This window comes from Naegleria gruberi (genome assembly GCF_000004985.1).
Source record: "Naegleria gruberi genomic scaffold NAEGRscaffold_8, whole genome shotgun sequence".
In the NCBI taxonomy this organism is placed as follows: Eukaryota; Heterolobosea; class Eutetramitea; order Acrasida; family Naegleriidae; genus Naegleria; species Naegleria gruberi.
The window spans coordinates 13,383-28,615 of NW_003163319.1; the positions used below are offsets into that span (position 1 = coordinate 13,383).

At 27.3% G+C, this 15,233-nt stretch overlaps 4 protein-coding genes across 4 annotated transcripts; 3 read left to right on the plus strand and 1 right to left on the minus strand.

The window, feature by feature from the left end:
* Positions 1-59: 59 nt before the first annotated feature.
* NAEGRDRAFT_35518 (myosin) lies at positions 60-6,145 on the minus strand (the record flags this gene model as incomplete). The annotated part of the gene is made up of 4 exons (XM_002680783.1): positions 60-1,075; positions 1,187-4,054; positions 4,097-5,702; positions 5,882-6,145. The coding sequence occupies 4 exons, from the start codon at positions 6,143-6,145 to the stop codon at positions 138-140; spliced, it is 5,676 nt and encodes a 1,891-aa protein (XP_002680829.1). The 3' UTR covers positions 60-137.
* A 948-nt stretch (positions 6,146-7,093) lies between these two features.
* NAEGRDRAFT_78556 (uncharacterized protein) lies at positions 7,094-11,155 on the plus strand (the record flags this gene model as incomplete). Its single annotated transcript, XM_002680625.1, has 2 exons — positions 7,094-7,601; positions 7,787-11,155. The coding sequence occupies 2 exons, from the start codon at positions 7,094-7,096 to the stop codon at positions 10,480-10,482; spliced, it is 3,204 nt and encodes a 1,067-aa protein (XP_002680671.1). The 3' UTR covers positions 10,483-11,155.
* Positions 11,156-11,977: 822 nt separating this feature from the next.
* Positions 11,978-13,201, plus strand: NAEGRDRAFT_63771 (uncharacterized protein; the record flags this gene model as incomplete). The annotated part of the gene is made up of 3 exons (XM_002680626.1): positions 11,978-12,580; positions 12,670-12,938; positions 13,051-13,201. 3 exons carry the CDS (start codon positions 11,978-11,980, stop codon positions 13,199-13,201), a joined length of 1,023 nt encoding a protein of 340 aa, XP_002680672.1.
* Positions 13,202-13,442: 241 nt separating this feature from the next.
* On the plus strand, positions 13,443-15,025 carry NAEGRDRAFT_78558 (dihydrolipoamide acyltransferase; the record flags this gene model as incomplete). Its single annotated transcript, XM_002680627.1, has 1 exon — positions 13,443-15,025. The coding sequence occupies one exon, from the start codon at positions 13,443-13,445 to the stop codon at positions 14,958-14,960; it is 1,518 nt and encodes a 505-aa protein (XP_002680673.1). The 3' UTR covers positions 14,961-15,025.
* Positions 15,026-15,233: the final 208 nt, after the last annotated feature.

A 15,233-nucleotide genomic window follows, 5' to 3' on the forward strand; every position in this document is an offset into this window, starting at 1 on the left:
CAGTCATCCATAATTTCCTTACTGATCTGTTAAGATAATAATTTAATAGAGATTTAGATCAATAAAATAATATTCAAATTTTATATAAAATAATTATTTAATAAAATATTTAAAATTGTTGTTGAATAATAAAATAATTATTCATCATCTTCTTCATCAGAATCAGAATCACCATAACTTGCACCACCTCTAACAGATGAAGTAGAAGCAGAGTTATTTAATCTTCTCATTAATTGTTGGAATTTTCTTCTCTCAGAATCCAAATCAGATTTCAATTTAGTATTTTCAGATTCCAAATCATCAACTTGATCTCTAGTGGATTGTAATTGAGATTCAATTCTACTCTTTTCTTGAGCAATTAATAATTGATTTGAAGATTCAGTTTCCAATCTCAAAACAGACATTTTCAATTCACGTTCCAATCTATCAGCCTTTTGTTCAGCCAAAGTTCTATAACGTTCAGAGTCAGATAATGAACGTTGAGCATCACGTAATTCAGATTCTAATGAATTTGAAGATTTGGAGAATTTCTTCTTATCATTCTTCAACTTGTTATATAAATCTTGTAAATCTTGTAATTCTTGTTCATATTGAGCACGAACACGACGTGATTCTTCATCCTTCTTTTGATTGGCTAATTCTAATTGAACTTTAAGATTTTGAACATCACGTTTCCATCTATTTGCTTCTTCTTCATTGTAAATTCTTTCAGATCTTTCCTTCTTTAATTCAGATTGAAGTTCACTTAAAATTTCATTATGTTGTTGTTTAACACTTGATAATTCATCTTGTAAATCTTCAGCCTTTTCTGCCAAATCTCTCAAATCTTCAATTTCAGTTTCCAATGATAATTTAACAGATTCAATCTTTTTCTTTGATTTAACTTCTTGATTATACTTGTCTCTGAAATCATTCAATTCAAATTCAGTTAATTTTCTCTTTTGTTCAGTGTCAGCAAGTTGAATAACTTGATCTTCTAATTGAGCTTTCAATTTAATTAATTCAGAATCATATTCACGTCTCAATCTTGAAATTTCAGCAGATGAAACTGTTGATGATGAAGAACCATCACCACCTTCTGAAGCATCCTTCTTTAATTGTTTCAATTGATTCTTTAAATCCTTATTATCTGATTGAAGTTTTCTAATTTCTTGATTTAATTTTTCATCTGAATCATCCATTGAACGTTGTAATTGATCTAAACGTTGTTTCATTGTTGAAACTTCACGTTCCTTATCTTGTTTTGTACGATCTAAATCTTGTTGTGCTTTAGCAGCATCTGATTGTAATTGTTTGTTTTCAGATTCAATTTGTGAAATGGATTGATCTTTTTGATCTGCTTTTGATTTCCATTCAAGTACATCACGTTCTAATTTATCAACTTGTGATTCAAATTCATCCTTTTCAGATTCTAAATCTTTGTATTTTCTATCTCTTTCTCTTAATTCTGATTTTAATTTCAAAGTTTCAGAATCATTACTTGATAAATTTGTTCTAACATTTTCCAAATCAGATCTCAATTGTGAAATTTCACGTAAAAGTCTTTGATTTTCATCTTTTGATAAATTTAATTGATTCTCACGATCAGCAATAACTTGTTGTGTTTGTTTGTGTTTTTGATTTTCATCTTTGAAACGTTGTTCAGATTCTTGTAATTGTTCTAATTGTTTCTTTAAATCATCTTTCATCTTTTTAATTTGTTTTTGAGCTTCTTCTGAAATGTTTGAATTATCTGAAAGTTGTGATCTTAATTGTTCTAATTGATCTCTTAAATTCTTTAATTCTTGTTCACGTTGAGCCAGTGTTGATTCTAAAACTTCAGATTTTGATTTATATTCAGTTTCAGATCTTCTTAAAAATTCTAAATCTGATCTCAATTTTTGAGTTTGATTCTTTTCCTGATCTAAATCATATTGTTGATCACGTACTTGTTTTTCTAATTTAGATTTTAATAAATCTAATTGTGTTAAATCTGATTCTAATTGTGTTAAACGATCACGATTTTGATTCAATTCTGAAGATTGTGTTGATGATTTTGATTTTTCTCTTGATAATTCTTCTTTTGAATTATTCAATTCCAATTCAACATCCCTGATACGATTCATTAATTCACGTTTTCTATTTTCAGATTCTTGTAATTGTTGTTTGGTATTATCTTGATCTGTATTTGATGATTTAACTTCAGATTCTAATCTTTTAACTTTAAGTTCTAAATCTGATTTATCATGTTCTAATTGTGTTTTATCCTTCTTTAAATTTCTAACATCTCTATCAGATGAATTTAATTTAGATTCAGTTTCTTCCATTCTCTTTCTAGTATCTTCTAATTTTTGAGAGAGATTGGAAATTTCATCTTGTGTACGTTGTTTTTCACGTTGTAATTCTGATTGTAATTTGTTCAATTCATTTTCAGATTTTAATCTCAAATCAGATAAATCACGTTCATAAGCTTGATTTTCTCTCTTTAATCTTTCATTTAAATCTTCTAATTCTGATATTCTCAATTTTAATGAGGCAATTTCACGTTTCAATTCATCAATTTCATTGGATAAATCTTTAGATTGAGATTCAATACGTTCCTTATCAAAACGTTCAGTATCTAATTGTTGTGCTAATTCACGTGATTTCTTTTCTAAATCATTTCTCTTTCTCTTTTCTTCTTCTAATTCACCAAATAATTGTTCAGATTGTTGATCATTGGTTAATTTTTGTTTTCTCAATTGATCAAATTCACGTGTCTTTTTATCTAATTCTTGTTGGAATGTATCTAATTGTTTCTTCATTGAATTTGATTGTAATTCTAATTCATTCTTATCAATTTCATTCTTTCTCAAATCTTGTTCCATATCTTGAACTTTACGTTTATAATCAATAATTTCATTATCACGTTCTCTTAATTTACGTTCCTTATCAATCATTTCTTGTCTTGTTTGATCTAGAGAATAATCAGATGAATTCAAAGTATTCTTTGTAATATTCAATTCAGTTTTAACATCTTCTAATTCATTTAATGCTCTTTCTAATTCTTCTTTCATTTCTTGTACTGATTTACCACGTTGTAATACTTCTACATCTTTATCAGATAATTGTCTTTTAGCTTGATCTAATTGTGTCTTTAATTGATTCATTTCAAAATCCTTATTTTGTAAATCTCTTCTCAAATTATTCATTGCACTTTCACCATCTTTTAATGATCCATTCAAATTTTCCATTTCAGATTCTCTATTTTGAATTTTATCTTTCATATCTCTCATCATTTGTTGTAATTGTTCAATTTCTGATTCTCTAATGGCCATTTCAGATCTAATTTGTTCAACATTTCTATTCAAATTATCCTTTTCTTGTTCTGTAATTTTGTTATTTTCAATTTGATTGGCAATTTCTTGTTTCAATTTTTCAATTTCATCTTTCATTTGTTGGAGAATCTTATCAGAACGATCAGCTTCAACTAATGGTCTAACTTTAACAAATAATTGATACCAATCCCAATCTTTCATACTCAAATAGGCACGGAAATTACGTTGTAATAATTTGATATAAACAATTCTACCCATCAATTTCTTATATTGTTTACGTGCTGAATGACCTTGACAAGCTGCTTGTGCTAATGCAATAACTTTTTCAATTTCTGCCTCTCTCAATTCTTCTAATTGAGCTTCAACACCTGATTTGAGGAAAATCTTTGTTTTACCTAATTTATATTTAGAATCATCTAGTGAGGTAATTTTAGAAATGATGGCATGACACTTTTCACGTTCCAATTTCATTCCATCCAATGATTTTTTATCTTTGGCCAATAATTCATATCTCTTAACAAATTCATTGAATTTAATTCTACCTGGATAACCCTTTCTAGAAATTCTAATACCTTCCAATACACCATTACATTTCAATTGTTCTAAAACACTTGGTGCTTGAATAATACCTGGTTTTTGTAAATTATTTGGTTTGATACAACGAATGAAATGAGGTTCAGTTGAACTCAATAATTGAATTAAATCACTCAATTGTTTCTTATACTTGTTACCAACAGTTTGGAAACGAACACCTGCACCTGAAACACCACGCTTATTCTTATCAGAATCTGATGAACCACCTGAACCACCAGATGATTGTTGATCAACAAAGAGTTTCTTAATGAATGGAAGTTGTGATTTTTGCATAGCCATTTTACAATCATCATTCAATGGATCAACATTCTTACTGTACCAATCACGAACATTATATTTAACTTCACCTGCATAGTGAGTTACAATGAATGATTTTTGATCAAATTTATCCTTTCTCAATTTTTCAGATTTTTGATTCTTTGACAACAAGTCACGTACGAATGATTCTTCATCTTGATTTTGAACAACACATTTTTGATGTAAAATATCTAAAACACCTTGTGGTTTTTCAATTAAATCAATAGTTGGTTGTAAATCTAAACCAAAATCAATGAAATTCCAAGCAATATCTTCTCTCAAATATTCTTCTTGTTCCTTCTTGAACATGTGATGATTGAAAAATTGTTGTAATTTTTCATTTGTAAAATTGATACACATTTGTTCAAAACTGTTCAATTCAAAGATTTCAAAACCAGCAATATCTAAAACACCAATAAAATTCTTAATTTCACATTTGGCATTCATTGATTGATTAATCTTTTGAACAATCCAATCAAACATTCTCAAATAAGTTGACATGACTAGTGCATTTCTATTAAAATTAGCTTTTCTAGAATCAACTGCCATTTCAATAATTTCACCTGGTAAAATAATACGTGGTTTACAGAAACCTTTTGTTAATTGATCGGATGGAACTGATAAAATATCACATGCAAAATCTAATGGTGATCCTGATTTTACATTTGAAACAATTTGTGCATGTTCTTCTTCATTATCTTTAAATTGAACATTACCAATATGTAAAATGAAGGAAACAATTCTAAAAATCATATCAATTTCAGAATCTGACATTTTCATAACTTTCATTGATTGTAAAGTTAATTTCAAATCATTTGTATCATCAACACCTGGTACAACATAACAATTTGATTGATTAATATATTCAAAATCAGATGGTTCTGTCAAGTATAATTCCTTCTTCTTATCAGAATCTAATGAAAATATTTGATAGAAAATGTGAAAACTTCTCTCATTCAATGCTTGTCTAATAACTCTTGTTGTTTCTAACAAGTAGTGTTGAATTCTACAACCACCAATATATCCCTGTTTATCAAATTGAATTTCAATAAATTTACCAAAACGTGAAGAATTATCATTTCTCAATGTTTTAGCATTACCAAATGATTCTAATAATGGATTACACATGATCAATTGTTGTTCAATTTGACCACCACTACCACCTTTACCAGCAACATGTGTCAAGTATTGAATAACACGTTTAGTATTAACAGTTTTACCTGCACCAGATTCACCTGTAATGAGCATACTTTGATTCTCACCATTCTGTAACATTTGTCTATAGGCAACATCTGAAACTGTATAAATGTGTGGTTCAACATCTTCACGTCTCTTACCATCATGTCTCTTTATAACCTCATCGGTATAAATTGGTAAATTCTTATACGGATTCACTGCTACCAAAAATAGACCACTATAAGTATAGATTTGATCTCTCTCATATCTGTACTTTAAATTATAAAATACAGATGGTTCATTTAACAAGGATAATTGTGCCATATCTGGAATACCATCCTGTTTTTTATCATGATTGGATATGATTGGTTATGATTGGATGATTGGATGATTGGATATTGTGTAAGTATGATTGATTGGTTATGATTGGATGATTGGATATTGTAAAGTATTACAACAATAACAATAATAATAAAAATATATATAAATATAAATATATATATAAATAAAAAACATACCAATTTTTGTGGATTCATAGGATAAACCATATCAGGTTTACATTTATCAATTCTACCATCATCTAATTTGAATTGAACTTCACTTGCAGTTTCTTCAATAATTTCACCAACAACAAAACCACCTTCACCATCAGGTACCCACTTGAATTTGTTTGAAGTTGCTTGATCTGATTTTTGTTGTTCTAATAAACGTTGAAAGAAGGATGATTTATTATCACCTCCTGATTTCTTGGCTCTTCTTGGAGTTGTGGTTTCACTTGACATTTTGAAACGACTATTGTATTATAATGTTATTAGAAGTTGAGTATATTATCTCTTCTTTTTAATCTATTATATCTAATTGACTTGCACACGTGTGTGAAAAATAATAGAGTGTAGTGTTATTGAAGAGAGAAAACTGTTTTTTTTAATGATTTTTAAGAGAGATGATGATGATGGATGTTGTTAATTATTGATTGATTTGTGAAGTCATCATTTGTATTGACGACTTGTTACCTATTATTTATCAGTGATGACATTTGATAGATTCGAAAAGTCAAAAATGTGTTACCTTTACAATTCTTATTATCGCCATTGGTGAGCAATAATCAGTGATGATTGAGAGGTTTCATTTGTGAGTTTTATTGTTCACTGAATAAAATTGTAATATTCACTGAAGAATAGATTACTCTTTGAAAGGAACCACCTGATGGAAATCACAACGGTAGCATAGTTTCAATGTAGTGTATCGAAAAGGATAAGTGAGAAGTGGTTCTCTTCTCTTTATTCGAAAGAAATTTTGCTCAAGTCCATTTCACCTGGACTGTGATATTATTAAAGTCATGCAAGATTAAAAAGAAGGTGATCACATTTTTGTAGAAGAAGGAAATATCATATGATGGATTTCTAACATACAATATCAAACTAAAACAATAAAAGTGTGTTGTATTACGAGTATTATTAAAAAAGTTAATATTTTTGATCAACAACTCATTCAGCCTAACACTTGTAAGCGCCAAAATCTAACGGCAAAAAGGCTTGATTAATAAAAATATTTAAAAAAAATATTTTGATAAATTTTTAACCTGCTCTTTCCCTTCTCCGATCTCTCATCACACATTTTTTCAAAATAAATATTCCTTCCATCGTAGCATTTAATTTATACTTTCAACCATCGGAAACAATAGTATAGTTAGTAATAACAACAACAACAACAACTGGTAATCTTCTCCAATGCCAAAACAAACAAAAATCACGGATACATTTTTCAAGCCTAAGGCTTCATCATCATCAAATGACAATGTGTCAAATACTTTCGGATTATTATTACCAATAGATGATGTAGTGGATGAAAATAATTTACTAGATACATTTATAAATTCAGCTATTAATGGAGGTGTAAAGAGAAATTGGAATATTCAACAATTAAAAAAGACTGTAGGAGATATAAATTCAGAATTTAAACCTCAAATAGAAAAAAGAACAGCTTTTTGGGAAAAGGAATTAGAAAAATTAAATAATATTAAAATACCAATAAGGAAATCAAGTCAATCAGATATTGAATCAGGTGATAAATCACAAAAAACATTATTGGATTACTTTACAAAAAATGAAAAATCATCTCAAAATGAATCAAATATTACAACAATAGTTTTAGAATCACAAGATGTTCCTCAAGATTTAGTAATTCCAATGTTAGATCCACGTACAAGTGATTTAAATATTACAACTACTAATAATGGTAATAATTCTATTAATAATACTTCAAATAATAATAATACTACTATTGCATTAATAATAATACTTCAAATAATAATAATACTACTACTACTACTACTACTTCTATTCAAATAACACCACCAAATGAAATTGTAACAAGTAATATTATTCAACCTTCTAATAATAATAATACTACTACTAGTATAGTAGATACAAATAATAATAATAATAATAATAATACAATAATCAATAATAATACTAGTAATAATACAACTATTATTGATAATAATACTACTGATGATAATAATGATATATTTTTGGATGAAGAAGAAATTATTAAACCAATTACACCATCTGAAACTGCTACCAACAATAATAATATTATGGATAGTGAAATTATAACTCTAACTTCCAATGATTTAGATGATTTATTAATGGAAGATATTATTCAAGTACCTTCCAATACTTTAAATACTACTGAAATAACACAAAATGAAACTGTTAAATTATCCTCTCCTTCACTTTCCTCTATTAATAATAATAATACCACTACTAATACTATCACCAATACTCCACCCATTAATCCTACAACAACTTCTGCAACTTCTGCTACTACTACAGCCACTATACCATCATCATCATCCAATAATTCAACTACTGCTTCTACCACTGAAATTAAATTAATTAAATCACCAAATTTAGAAGGTAAAAAACCAAAACAAGAAATAACTAAAATAGAAAGTGAAATAACAACAGGTGTTGAAGAAATATTAACAACACCTAAAAAAACAAGAAAGACAACAAGTTCTAAAAAGTCAACTGCCAGTAAGAAAACATCTAAAAAAGGGTCAAAGAAGAGAAAAGTTCAAGATGATGATGCCATGTTAGATGACGATGATGATGAATATAAACCATCTTTAACAGATGAAGAAGATTTAATACTTGATGAAGAAATTGAAGATGATGAAGATGAAACTATTGGAAAATCTGGAAAGAGAAAAAGACCAGCAGCTAAAAAAGTTACAGATGAACAAGATGAAGAAATTCTTAATCAAATACTTGATGAAGAGGATGAACCTCTTACTATTAAGACCACAACTACTAATACTACTACCAATAATAATACTTCTATTATGAATTCATCAGCTATTGCAAGTGAAACCAAAACAATAACAAAACAACCATCAACTAAAACATCCATTTCAGATACCACTTCTAACAAGTCAACAAGTAAAACATCTTCCACTGCTTCAAATTCCAAGTCAACAATTAAAGAAGAAGATGAAGAAGTTGCTGCTACTGCTGCTGTTGAAGATGAAGAAGAAATTATTGAAACACCAATCAAGACAAGATCAGCAAGAAAAAAGACAAGACAATCAGGTAAATCAAGCCTTGATTCTGAAAATGAAACATCAGCTAACAAATCATCAACTAAATCAACAACAGGATCAACAACACCAACAAGTGTTGGTAATAATGATTTATTTGAAGAAATGTCAAATTCTATTGTTCAATCACCATCAATGGAAGATGAACCTCAAACACCTGCAAATAGTAAAAAGAAGAAGAGAACAACAACAACAGTTAGAAGAAGAAAAAAGAAATCAGAAGATGGAACAGTTTCATCATTTTCTGATGGTATTGATGGTGGTGATTCATTCCTTAGTCATGAAGATGAACTCTATGTTTCTACAAATAGTAATACTGATACAAGTGCACCTTCATATCAATTTTGGGATTATGTAAATAGTTTCTTTCCTGTTATTAAGAAGGATAGATTACAATTATTAGAAATTGAACATTCTGATGATGATGATGCTTTTAACATTTCAAAAAGAGGAAAACATTACACTGAAAAATGGGAAGATGAAAATTGTAAATTATTTCCACATTTATTTAAGAAGGAAGTTCCTTCTCCAATGGAAAATGAATCCATCAGCATTTCTGCTACTCATAACACTACTCATAATACTTTTAATAACTTATCAACAACAAACAATATTTCATTTTCCAATTCAATTAATGTTGATAAGAATTCAAAACACTTTTTTTCACAACACAATTTAACACAAAGACTTTTATCAAGTTTAATTGAGGAGAGAGATTTAGTTTCAGTAGAAACATTTTTCAATGATGAAAATTCATCATCCTCCTCCTCAGCAACAACATCAGGTCTAGTCTTTGATAGTGATGAAGAATCTGATTCATCAAGTGCTAGAAAAACTACACGTTCAACTAGGAAGAGTATTGCTGGAAATTCAAATAATATTGCTCAATATTCAAATGTATTTGCATCACCATCATCTTTGAATAATGGTAATTCTAATAATCAATCAACTAATGCTGCCAATTCAAATATTAATTCAATGTTAGATAATTTTTCCAATTCATTTTCAATTCTTGAACAACAACAGCAACATGAAATTGGTGAACATTTAAAACAAAAACTTCCAACACTTTCAAAAACTCACAATCAAAAATCAAATCAAGTTTTACAAGCATCAAATCAATTTAAAGATTTTGAACAACAATTATTTGAACCATCATTTGATTATTCATCTCAATATTTAAATATATTTGAAGAGAAATTAATGAGTGAAATTAAAAGTATTGGATTATTACCACCTCCTCCATCACAACAAACAACAAGTAATAATAATAATAACATGTTAACACCATTGTGGTTTGATGAAGAATCGAGAGAGGATGATGAAATTTGTGCTGAAATTAGAACTCTTCAAAACAAACTACGACAACAAATGGAAAAGACCAACACCTATAGAATGAAAATATTAACAAGTGTTAAAGAGAAATTACATGAAGAAACTGAAATTGGAAAGAAAATTTTATTATTTTCAGAATTGGAAAAGAAATTATTTCCTCCAACTCAAAAGAAACGTTAATAAATTATTTTACAATTCTGATATTTTTTACAATCTTTCTATTAAATTAAGTTGAAAGTTTTCTGGATTTAAATATATTTACAAATTAATACAACCATGTTGATGATAATGAAATTACCAATAATTCTTATCATAATTAGTTGAATTTGAAGGTCTATAAGTGGTTGATGATCTTGAATTTGATCTCATTTCAGATAAATTTTCATTTGTATACTCTGGTATTAATTCTGAAAAGTACATTTGTTTATGAAGTCTATTAGTAAATTCTTGTGCTAAATCTTGAGCTTGTTGGTGAGTTAAATTTCTTTCCATTTCATATTCATTACCATTATCATCTAATCTTACAACTCTCCATATTGGTTTATCATGAATACTCTTTACTTTATCAGTATTATTAGTGTTAGTATTAATATTGGCATTATTATCAGTATTATTAGTATTATTATTAGTATTATTGATTTTAATATTATTATTATTGAATGTAGTAGTATTAGACTTTTCAAATAGATTAAATGATTGACTGAAATGATTTGAATAGTTTGAATTCAATGTATATGGAATAATATAATTGTTTGTATTGATTCCTATAATACTACTACTACAATTATTACAATTATAAGGTGATAATGTAATATTATGACTTGTTGATTGATACGATGATCGGATACGAAGTGTTTGTTTCAACATTTTTTTAATATAATTATTTCTTCTTTAAATGAGATTGCTATTAATAGTTCTCAACTATGGATTCTTTCTAGTAGAATAGGTCAACTAATGCTAAAGAATCTAAAATTGATTGAAAGAAATCAATACCATTTGTAATTCTTTACAATTAATTTAAATAGTATTTAATATTAACTATTATTAGAATAGATAACCGTTGGAGAGCAGGAAGATAATAAATTAAAAAAAAATGCATCCACTATTATTTATTGCACTTGTTTGTAAACAACATGTAATAACCTTCAATCATTCAATTTTATCGGAAATTAATTATCCTCACATACATTTATTAAATTGTCATCATACAACAAGTATTGAAGATTTATTTTTATTCTTTGCATCTCCTACTTCTCAACAACAACAATTAAATAATTTAAATAATAATTTAAATAATAATAATACTATTAATACTATTAATAGTAATAATAATATAAATTCAATTAAAACACCTGAATCAACATCAAATATTAAATCACCAACATCACCTCAAAGATTATCTTTAAATTATGATCAAATTAATTTAATTACAAATAATTTACAATTTAATTTATTTAATAATAATAATATAAATGAAAATGATGAAATTGGAAATAGAAATTCACTTGTAAAACAACATAAAAGAAGTAGTAGTTTAGCAATTGATAATTTAATATTAAATAATAATATAAATGGAAATAATATAAATGGAAATATTAATTCATTACCTCAATCATCTCTAATATTACAATCTAATAATAATTTAAATGAAATTAATCAACAACAATTAACAAATATGGAAAAAAGAAATAGTTTTAAACATAATAAAAATATTTTTAGTTTTGATGATAGATATCATCAAGTATTTAATGATACAAATAATTTAAATAATAATTTAAATAATACAAATAATAATAATAATAATAATTTAAATAATACTTCCATAAATAATAATAATACAAATATAGCAAATATTACTAATGTAAATCATTCATATCATCATAATGTACATTCATTAAATGATGGTAATTTGACACCATCTACACCATTTAATCAATCTCAATTACATGTTCCATTTTCATTACAAAAAAGAACTTCCATTTTAAGTAAGAGACATTTTAAACATGTTTCAAATTCACCAAATATAAATAATTCTAATTCTATTAATAATAATAATTCTAATAATATAAATGATAATATTTTTGATTTACAAGTTAAAACTAATGAAAGAAAATTTAGAATTTTAATTTTAAATAATTTTAGAAGTGTTTCTAAAAGAGTAAAATTTACTTTATTGGAAATATTTAAATATAAAAAAGTTATTTTAGGTGATAAAATTATTGATATTCCATATGAATTTATTTGTATATGTGATACTTTAGAATTACCTTCTCCATTAGTATGTTTTTAATTTTAATTTTATTTTAATTTTAATATATTTAATTTAATATTTTAATATATATAATATTTAATATATTTAAAAAATAGTTAAATGAATTTATTGGATTTGTACCAACATTATGTGCTAATACAACAATAACAATACAAGATATTCAAAATTATTCAACAAATATTCAACATATTATTCAACAACAATTGAATAGATTAAATGAACAAACAAATTTAATTGATTGTGTTGATATGACTGTTAAAATACAACAATATATTAGAGAAATTATTATACAATGTAGAAATCATCAATATATTAAAAAATATCCAACAAGTGAAGCTTTACCTTTTACTGTTATGGCATGCAAGTATGTTTTTTATTTATTTATTTAATATTTATTTAATATTTATTTAATATTATTTATTTAATTCATTGTTACAATAATTTATAACAACAACTATTATTGAATGGTTTTAAAGAGCATACGCATTGATATATAACAAGACATTTGTAACACCTACTCATGTACAATCAATAATTTCAAATTTATTATTTCATAGAATTGAATGCATTTCAGATGATAAATGGAATGTAATTCAACAAGTAGTTTCAAATGTTTTACCACCTTGAGGTTGACTGTGCAATATATTACTATGCACCATTTAAACAGTGATATCTTCATAAATGTCAAAATGACCAAATTGGTTACTATTGAAGTATCTTATTATTTAGCATGGAACTCCATGTAATGCAATATTTTATTGGCTTATCTTGAATGGAAACCATAAAGAGTCTCATCAGCATGCTAATGACGAGGCTTCTCAAGGTTTCAAAGCCAATTTCAAACAATAAAAACAAGGCTTGCAAAAAAATGTTCAATTCAACCAGACGTCAATTGATTCGTAGCATTAAATCTTCTTCTATTGCATCATCATCATCATCAACAACAACATCATTGAAGAGAGGATATGCTATTACTAAAATTCCATTACCTTCTCTTTCACCAACAATGACTTCGGGTGAAATTGTCCAATGGTTGAAGAAGGAAGGTGATAAAATCTCTGTTGGTGATTCCTTGTGCGAAATCAGAACAGATAAATCAGTATTGGATTTTGAATCAACTGAAGAAGGTATTTTGGGTAAAATTATCATTCCTGGTGGAACAAAGAATATTGAAATGGGTGCAACTATTGGCTATCTTGTTGATAAATTGGATGAAATTAAGAACATTCCTACAACATCTACTCCTGTTAGTAGTACTCCTGCTAGTACTCCAACAACAACAACAACCTCTACTACACCAGCCAGTACTTCTACTACTTCATCAAGTGCTTGTAGTAATTGGAAGGATAGAATGAATCACTCTGCTCCATTGTGTCCATCTGTTCTTCGTATTTTGAATGAAAACACTTGGATTCATGTAAAGGATATTAAAGCAACTGGTAGAGGAGGTAGACTTACCAAGACTGACTTGATTAATTATATGAATAATAGATCATGCTCTTCAAACAATGCTATTGATGCTTCTCCAAGAATTACTATTAACACAACATCAACTCCACAACCAACCACAACTACTACTGCCACTCCAACTCCTCAATCCACCAAGCCAACAGAAACCAAGCCACAACCAACCACTGCTGCTACTGCTGCTTCTTCACCAATTAAAACAGCTGCATTCAATGATATTGAAACAACACAAATTAGAAAGATTATTGCTTCTAGATTACTTGAATCTAAACAAAACATTCCACACAGTTATTATACCATTCAACCAAGAATTGATAAATTATTGAGTATTAAGAATAAGCTTGCAGAAAAGGGAGTTAAGGCCAGTGTTAATGATATTATTATTTATTGTGCTGCTAGAGCTTTACAAAGAGTTCCAGAATGTAATGTAATTTTCAATCTCAATGGACATACTCAAGTTGAAAATATTGATATTTCATTTGCTGTTGCTACTCCAACTGGTTTAATTACACCAATTATTCCAAAGACAAATACTAAGAGTATTGAACAAATTGCTGCCTCTGTTAAGGAATTAGGTAAGAGAGCTAAGGAAAACAAATTGAAACCAGAAGAATTCCAAGGTGGTTCTTTCTGTATTTCAAATCTTGGAATGTTTGGTATTCAACATTTTGCTGCTGTTATTAATCCACCTCATGGTATCATTCTTGCAATTGGTGGTTCTGAAAAGAAACCTATTTTTGAAACTGAATCTTTAGATTTGGATAACATGTCAACTGAAGATATTAGTATTAATGATGTTCAAATTGGTACTTTTATGAGTGTTACTGCAGCTTGTGATTCGAGAGCAATTGATGGAGTTACTGCTGGTAAATTTATGAAGGTTTTGAGAGAAGAATTGGAATTTGATCTTTCTCTTTAAATCATCTAATAATTCAATTAATTACTTCTCTCTTAAAATATTAAAACAGTATTTGTTTTGCTTTTATTTCAGTAATGTTACAAACAAGGCAACCTGTTCACAACGTAGTACAATTTGTTAATATGTTAACATACACAACCGAATTTCATGCTTGCTAATTTAAACATAGACATATATTTATTGGAACAAGAAGATAATCCAAAATACAACACCTTTGAAATGCCTTGTTCAAAAATTGTACTTAATTTTGGCGCGTTTTTCAGCAATTCTACA